Below are 8,789 nucleotides of genomic sequence, written 5' to 3'. Positions count from 1 at the left end.
TTTTAAAGCAAACCAGCCGATGAAATGCACCTTGGCGTAACAGAAATCAAAGCGACACAGACTGAGCGGCTTAACTGGAGGACAAATACATAGCAAGCTCTCCCAGGGAACAACACTGCACCCGCTATGCCACCAGACATCGCTGGCCAGAGATCAAAGATGGATGAAGCCATGCCACCCGATGTAGCTGTACAGAGGTCACAGGCAGATGAATCTTTGCAGAAGTCACAGTTGGGTGTTATACCAAAGGGCAACACCAGTGAACAGCAGGAATACAGTTTATGTAGCCACAGGTGGGTTGGAATTAATCACTTGTTAGAGAGAAGGATACTGAAGGAAAAGTTCAACCAGAAGTAGATAAAGAGTATTTCTTGCTATGACAAGATCAAGTTTGCACTTCTCTGCATACCACAGATGGCCCAAAAATATACCTCTATAGATGCTCCTCTGTGAACCTTATGCTGGATTATGCTTGAAACAAAGAGTGTGTCCAGCACTTTCAGAGATGCTACAGCTGTGAAACTCTGGTGCAGTTGCTACACAGACATCAAATCATTTTGTGGATGCTTTTGGCAATCATGTAGTAGTTATTGTGGACTGTCTTGAAATTTACATTTAGAAAGCATCAGATCTGAAAGCTAGAGCAGAGATTTTTTTCCACTACAAGCACACATACATCCTAATGTTTCTTATTGGCATTACACTACAAGGAGACATCACATCCTAACGCTGTGGAAGTCATATCACTGGCAAGCATGTGACTAAGAACAGTGGCCTTCTTCATAAACTATTACCTGGAGATTGTATTGGCAGATTATGAATTTGACATGAGCGAGAGCGTAGAAGTAATGTGCGCAGAGGGTGACTCGATGCATATGCAGGAAATACAAGTGTGGCTTTACAAGTCAGTATGGTGTTCTTTGATTTTCCTTGAAGGGATTATCTTTGTGCTGTGCAACAGCTAATATATATTCCAGTGTTTTTATGAAATTAAAAACCATAACATAAAATATGAATGAATGTGACCTGCATATGCTGCATTAACAACATTATGCAACATTTGTGTTTCTATATTAAAGGAATGGGAAAATATATTCATGGAGCTATTATTGTCTTATGAAATACAGAAAATGCAAATATGTGACTGGTTTATGGCAACAATGTAGTACAAGTTTGGGATCCTATTAGCAGGTTTGTTGACTTACTTCACTGAGAGCAAAGACACATTTTTCAGCGCTGTCATGGCCGCGTTTTGTGTTTCTGTCTGCCAATCATTTGTATGAAAAAAGGTAATAAATGGTTAAATCATCATTAAATTATAACTGGCTGTTATTGGACATATTCTAAGAAATTCTACCCCTTAGAAACTGTCAGACACATTACTACAATTTCCATGACAAAAGATAAAAGAAAAGAAAAAGACAAAAAACAAAAAACCAGGTGGTCCAATATGGGGTAACCCGTTTTTCTCCTTGAGTTTTAAGGGAAGTGTGGTGATTTTTCAGCTGAGAGGAGTTTGTTGGTGAGTTTCGCTTTAGTTAAAAGAATAAAGATATTGTTAAAAAACAAATTTCTTCTACGTACGGATGAATGCAACCAAAAGCTGTAAAACCATCACTAGGTTGAAGAACTCAGGCTACATATAGTACCTTCATATAAAGAATCTTTTTATAGTTGTTGATATAGTACATATACAACAGGTTTAATTAAAGTTACAAAGCAACCTACATGGAAAGGTTAATAATGCCACTTCAATTCAAATAAAAGAAGTGGCAAATAATTTAAAAAAGGTCAAAAGAAGTATAAAAGACACAAACTATGCAAAAGTCCATCAGTCTGAATGTGGCTTAGAACCATTTGTTGAGGAGGCATAACTGGGTCCTATGAACAGGTGATGGAACCTCTCAATTGCACACTGCAGTTGTAACTTGGTTAAAGGCTTAGACTGTGGTGTTGTGGAGACTGTAGAAAAACCTTGGTAAAAAATGCTTTTTCTTCTGACAGAGCTGCTGTCAAAGTTCACGTCTGCTGAGACACAAACCACAACACATTCAGTCGGCATCCAAACTACAAAGTTACAACAGTTTGACCAAGTTTGTGTTTGGGCACAGCTGTAGTACTTCTGCATCCAGTTTAAGTCGCTGTTATCTGCACGGGCCTGCAGAATGCAGTTGTTACAGCACTAAATAAAACAGCCTTTCTCAAACAATGCCTGAAATACCATGAATTTCTTTGAATGAAGCTTTTAGTCTAACATAGGTCTGTCTTTCTATGTAATGGTAATGTGACGGCAATTGCTGTTTTAACAGGGGCCCACACCCTCCTCACAGTTAACAATAGCAGTTCTGGAAACAGTGGTGGACAAATGTCATGGGTATTTGAAGATGCTATTATTCCAGCTCTTGATTTCCACCAAATAGGGCATGAATACCTGTCTCTGAGCTTTCACCACACCTGCCTCTGTCTCTGTTACTGTGTAAGAGGCTCTCACAGTCACAAAGGTGCAGTAGGGACATTGGCTTAAATGAAAAACAGCCTGGTTGTGAGTGAGCAAAATCTGAAGTATGGTGACAGGTCAGAAAGTGTGGGCTTGTGCCCACACGGACTTGTGCGGCCAGCACATATCCCTGACATTCAATTCTCTACACAGATGCACTTACCATGTGCCTTTTTTTTTTTAGCTGCACCTGAGGACGAGTCTGTAGTCCACCTCAGTGTAGACCTTGTCCACATCAGTGGGCATCATCCAGTAGGCTGGAAGGTCAGTGACTGTTTTGGTCTCCTGGATCCAGCTTTTAAACAAAAGAGCCCCGACATGTGGCCGGCCAAGCATGTACAACACTACACTTGGCCACTCAAACCGGTTTGAGCAGAGCTTCACTGAAGCATTGATAATACAAAGCATAAGCCACAAATAATATAAATAATACAAAAAAAGAAGAATAATGAAAAAGGCTGAAAATAACCTCCTCTTTTACTTGATATTAATACAGACTCTAGTCAAAAACAGTATAAAAACAATAACATGTCTTTTCTGGAGAACACACAGACTGAAATGTGCCCTAGCTGAGCTCAGTCTCTAATGATCGGGGGTTAAAAAGGGAATGCTGTTCCTGCACCTTCAGTTAATCCGTAATTGAATCTGACAGACAGATTGTATACATAGTACAGCAGAGTAAGTTAATTTTTTGTCTGCTGCTCAGTTACTAACTTATGACTTGCTCATTAATAAACAAATGCCATTCAGTGGTGACTCACTCACTTTCAGGAAATCCTTTTTTCTTCTTATCCCTGCCATGCCTTCATGGTGCAGATGGCAATAAAGTTGTGGCTACTGTGCTTCAGCATCGAACTAGTTGCTAAATCGCAAACAGTTCAAATAATATGAGCTTGTAAGAAAAGAAGTTAATATGTAATAACTTCACTCTCAGAGGCAGGGAACACGTAAGAAAGAGATGACAGGAGAGCAAGATGAGTGTTTTTTTAACGATTAGCTAGTTTATTTCATGAACTGGACATTTACATTTGCATAATTTTCTAGCTCATGCTAGATTTGTTTAATTAGTTAATAACAATTCATGTACCAGCTTATTATTCAACTTATAGCTCGCTGAATTAATTTGCCTAAATCCAGAAAGAGCAGGAAACCTCAGAGCAGCAGTACAGGTCAGCCTGTCTGTGCAGAACACAAATCTACTGGAGCTCACAGCACAAATTACAATGTGAATGATTTCTAAGTGATTCTTTCTCCCATGCTGCACCACCACACACAATCTTAGGGTTTCTCCCCCCCGCCTCCCAAATCCCACTTTAACCCCTCGTAATGACTAAATGTGATAGAGTGTTTGCTTTAGTGTACAGATCAAAGAGATGTCTATGTGGTTGGTGTGGATTACCTACTATGCTTTTTTAGTCACTGACTGAAAATCTGCAGCTACTTATCCCAACAGTTAGTAAATTGAAGGTGGGCCTCGGGAGAGTTGTAATTTATGCAGTGCTCAGGAAACAAGCACAGGTGGAAAACACATCTGAAATTTTTAGTTGCAGCAGCTTGTTGAGATCAACAGATCACTCTTTGTGTTTTGTAAAGGTTGGCCTTGCTCATTTTCAGTTAACTTTAACCTGCTATTATAGGTGTACATAACATAAGCTGAAGCTCTGCAATTGGATATTTCTTGCAAAAGGCTGTTTGGGACTCGAGTTGATTTCTCCTGCTAATATTTTTATGTACACAGTTTGCACATTAAACCTTTTTTTTTTGTCAAAGAACTAGCTATTTTCTGAAGCAGTTTGTCTGCTTTAATGCCTGAACTTGCTACTTCCACTATCATTTCTTTGTCTCAGTTTCCTATTTACAAGTACAGCATTTAACCCAAACAGCTGCCATTTCATCTGGCTACTCCGAAAAATGTATCCACCTCTCAGGATTCTGATGACAAAAACATATAGCCATCCCTGTGCCAGGCGCAGAGAAGAACAGATTGCTACACATGTCACAGAAAGGTTACAATTATTAAACTTTTCTTCAAATTAAAACTCTGCCTGCAGTAGTCAATTCCCCAAGCTTAAGGCCACAAATTAATAAAGACAGGCTTTTGTTCCACCAGAGCTCAGGCAGGGAGAAAATGAAAGCTACTCATTCACACTGGAGCCCTTTTGAAGGTCTCAGAGGACAACAGAAAAGCAGATATGTCCAAAAAAAAAAGAACCAACTTCAGTTTGCAAAATTAATCCTGCTTATCTTGTCTTTTAAATGATGATAAAGCAGCTTTCTTTTTCTATTGTGGCTGTGGTTGTTATAGCATTTAACCCTGGCAGATTAGGTAGCATTTTAACATACAAGGGTTCTGTATAATATGCAGGAATTATTTAAAAATAACAGTGGTATGGCTTTTTTTAACCTTTGAATGGTATGCTGATAAAAGATTAGCCACAATTCTTCCAAATAATGCATTTGTTCTGGTCTTATTTCCCTATTTTAAATTGCAGGATACATGTGGCATGACTAACAGGAAGACGAATTGAATTTCTGGTAGCTAAATGCATTAGCAGCTTAACTTTAGGAAAGACACAGAAATCATTATTCAAGATAACTTATAAACCTAAATTATACTTTTGCTATTATTGAATAGCCACTGTTTTTATTTGACATATTAGAAACAGTAGCCACAAAAATGTGAGGTGCAAGTGTTGCACATTCCTAGGGCATGATGAAAAGCAGAGGGCTACTATCAGGGAGCCAGAAATTCCTTGCAATATAAATTTCTCAGAAAGAAAAAAAAACAAAAAACGGTGGCTGAAATCGTCTGGTCTCCTGTGGCAGGTTGCATAAGCAGTGGAAACTTAACAAGAGGACAAACCTCTCTGCCTGTGCTTTGAATATCGAATACTCAGAGGAAGAATGTAGGATTGAATAGACAGACAGACAGACAGAAATAAAGGCACGGATGGAGACAGAGTAAGCAGTCTGAGCGCACAGCACCCGCCAACTAGTGTTTAAAGGTTTAGGAGTTCAGAATCAGCCAGGCAATTCCTCTTGAGCTTTGTGAGGAAGAGTGCCTGGAGCCCCCTGCTGTTATCATGCAAAGAGTGAGCACTTTCATGAGAAAAAACCCCACAACAACAACAGAAAAGGTAGCTCACGTAAGCAACAAGCAGAGGCAGGGGTTTATCACACTGGGCCACACTCATATGAGCATTATAATTCCTGCTAAAGCAATTCTGTAATACAAGTCAGACGCCACAGGTGATTTCTTTTAATCATAACTATTCACGTACTGTGTATTCATCATGAATATCTGCAGAACAAAATGTCATCATTTCTTTGATGCACGGTAAAAGAGTTTACTTTTGTCATACATATAGAAAAAAATATAATATTACACCGCTATGAATGTATTTACCCCTGTGCTCATTTTCTGTTGCAAGTTCTCTCCAACAAATTAAGTGTGTGAGAAAAAAGTAGCAGAAAAAAAGATCTCAGAGCTGAAAATCCTGCCTGTCTTGGTCCTTTATAATAAAGTCTGAAATAAAGACATTTCTTGGTGTATATTTGTATGCTCCTTTCATTTGAGAGGCAAAGATATTATAGATATAAAGCAAATAAAATGGTCCAGATGAGACTACATATGAGAGTGGAAATAAAAGAAGAAAGCCAAGGTGAAAAGCCAATCCAAAAAGATTTAGATGAAAAATTTAATATTCAGGGCAAAACTCTCATCACTCAGCAAGAGATCAAGCCACACTTCTTGAATAAAAAAAAGAAAAAAGGTAACTTAAATCTGAAATACTGAATGATTATATTACTTTTTTGAAGTCACTAATAAAACTTTTCTTGGACTTTAGAGAGCTCAAATTCTACATGGGTTAAAAAAAAAATCAATAATTATTAAACATAATCAGTTAATCGCTATAAACCAATAACAAGAGGAAATCTGACTCACATCTTTCCACAGAAGCTGCTGACTGCTGGATTGACTGCTACCCTCCATGATGCAAAGCCACGGGATGAATCTTTCCGATCCTCTTAGCTGGGGAAAACACTAAGGCTCTGTAAGGCAAAGAGTCTCAGCTTCATTCCATTGCTATAATTTGGGAGGGTGCCGAAGGGGAGGGAAGTTTCAGATGGAGTGGAATTACTAAAACATTTGTGATACCCATTAAAAGCAAGGCAGATGTCTCTCCTCCCTACCTTTTTCATTTCAAAGGTGAAGAACCACAAAAGATTTCAAGCTGAAACACAAACCCTCTGTTAAATAAATTACATACTACACTGGGATGAAAAATACTGTGATGTTTCACTCAAATCATTCTTAGTTGGAGGACATAGAGTTTGTAGGCGATAAATGTATGTGTGTAGGTAGGTACATTGTTGGTACAATTTATATTTTTTTCTGTATTATTGTCTGAAGGATCAAACAGAGTTCAAGTACCTTCTCTCTGCTTTTTTCCCGTCATGGGTCTGAAACAAAAAACAGGTTTAGCAAACAAGAGCTGAGCTGACTGAATAGCAGCATAACAAAAGAATCAGCCCTATAAAATGAAAATAATTTGCACTTGTGCACATACAGAAAGAAAGTGGGAAGGAAGCAAAGGCATAGGTCGGTTCGAGGCATGTTTTAAGACATGCTGCACTGCATTACTTCTGTTCCTCCATCCGAGAAATCGTCACAGTCTATAAAAATGCAAATATTGTTCATTTCAAAATCTCTTACTTCACTGAAAACTTTGCTCATAAATAATTTTTTACAAACTTTCCAGCTAGTGACATAACAAACTACGCACCTTTAAAAATGCCACATTATTGAATAACTGAAGCTACTCAAATATGGACGACCTAGAACTTTATACAGCTCTTGGCGTGCTTAATAATCGTGTATGTACCCATTTATTTCTCTCAGCCGTTTGGCTCACCATAGCATTTGTTTTTGAAAGTGTCACTGCGACTGTGTGCGATTGCTCCTGCAGGTTCTTTGGCTTTCTGGTTAGTGCTGTGGTGGAAAAGCTCACAATACTTAATTTGAGTCAATAGTTCACATTGGTTTTTAGTTTCCTGTCTGTAATTCATGGTTTGTTTCGAGCTTAAGTGCATATACAATACCCAGCTTTTATCTTTAAAATTACCTTTAGTTGCGTTCTTACTTACAATAAACACAAAGAAAGAACAAAACACCATCCCAACCAGTGTATTCTGCAAACTCATTCAGTGGCAGTTTGGAATTTGTCATTACAAAACTGTTTGGGAAAGACTCTGGTTAATAACATTAATAAAAATAGTTAATTTCGGGTCTATGAGAGGACAGAAATAACCTTAAGTTGTGCAACATCACATTCAGTTCTGTTTCTACAGAACAACACTTACAAATCGCTTACTTGTCTAGTTTGGATGTAAGTTCGGTTGACTAGACTTGACTTTTTTTCCATTTTTTATGGTCTAAAAATGAAACCAAAAGCTTTTTGCTTTGTGTTATTACCCATTATTGCTTCAGTCTTGGAACTCAAACATGCAATTTTAGGTGTCTTAGGTGTAAGCACCATTATTTGATGACACTGAAAGTCTGTTGGAAACAAAACAGTTTCAACTCCTAAATAAACATAGAGAAGCATTACAGGAATGTGTGTTTATTTATGTCCAGTAGTGACACTTTTTATCAGGAATTTTATTAGTGACACCTATTCAATTGCTCCTTTTGGAAATATCATAACCAGCTGGTGGTAATTCAATGCATTTAGCCTTGTAGATGGTTGAATTTAAGAGTTACCTAAGCTCTTAATGCACATTGGTTTTGAATATTTGATTAAACTGACCTAATGATACTGCAAGAGGATAATAATGGTTTGATTTTTTTCTGTAATTGCTGCATTGCTGTAAGAGTAGACCTTAGAGATGAACCACAAACGGTGTGGAAAAAAATGCTCCAGAGTTGTGGCTGCAAAAAAACAAACCAACTCAAATAAACAACAACAACAACAAATCCACATGGAAAGCTGTGAACACATAGCAACAGAATAATCTGCTGCGTGCCTTCTGTTACACAGCAAACATAATTTGTATAATTTTATTACATTTGTAACATCTGATGACTCATTTCCCATTTGGAAACACTAACTTTAGACTGTTCTTCCTGCTCCTCCCGTAGGCCCCTAGAAACTGTGATTATGTTTGATTTGTTTTCATACACAGACACAAACTGTCCTTTTTCTTTCTGTGACAGTCGGGATAACTTTAAAAATGATTTAATCCAAGTGGCAGTACGCAGTTGATTACAGGACAGCATATTCTTTCAAAA

General features: G+C 37.9%; 1 protein-coding gene across 1 annotated transcript in view; it reads right to left on the bottom strand.

The window, feature by feature from the left end:
* The window catches only part of tnmd (tenomodulin), a 63,785-nt gene extending 57,250 nt beyond the window's left edge, over positions 1–6,535 (bottom strand). The window contains exon 1 of the mRNA XM_005722882.1: positions 6,444–6,535. Within this exon, the coding sequence (XP_005722939.1) occupies positions 6,444–6,491 (48 nt within the window). The 5' untranslated portion in view covers positions 6,492–6,535. The remainder of the gene's footprint in view (positions 1–6,443) is intronic.
* Between the last annotated feature and the right edge of the window lie 2,254 nt (positions 6,536–8,789).

The sequence above is a fragment of the Pundamilia nyererei genome, unplaced genomic scaffold, assembly GCF_000239375.1.
Source record: "Pundamilia nyererei isolate P.nyererei 1_Seehausen unplaced genomic scaffold, PunNye1.0 scaffold00008, whole genome shotgun sequence".
Lineage (NCBI taxonomy): Eukaryota > Metazoa > Chordata > Actinopteri > Cichliformes > Cichlidae > Pundamilia > Pundamilia nyererei.
Note: the sequence above shows the minus strand (reverse complement) of the source record. Positions and strands in the feature narration are given on the sequence as shown.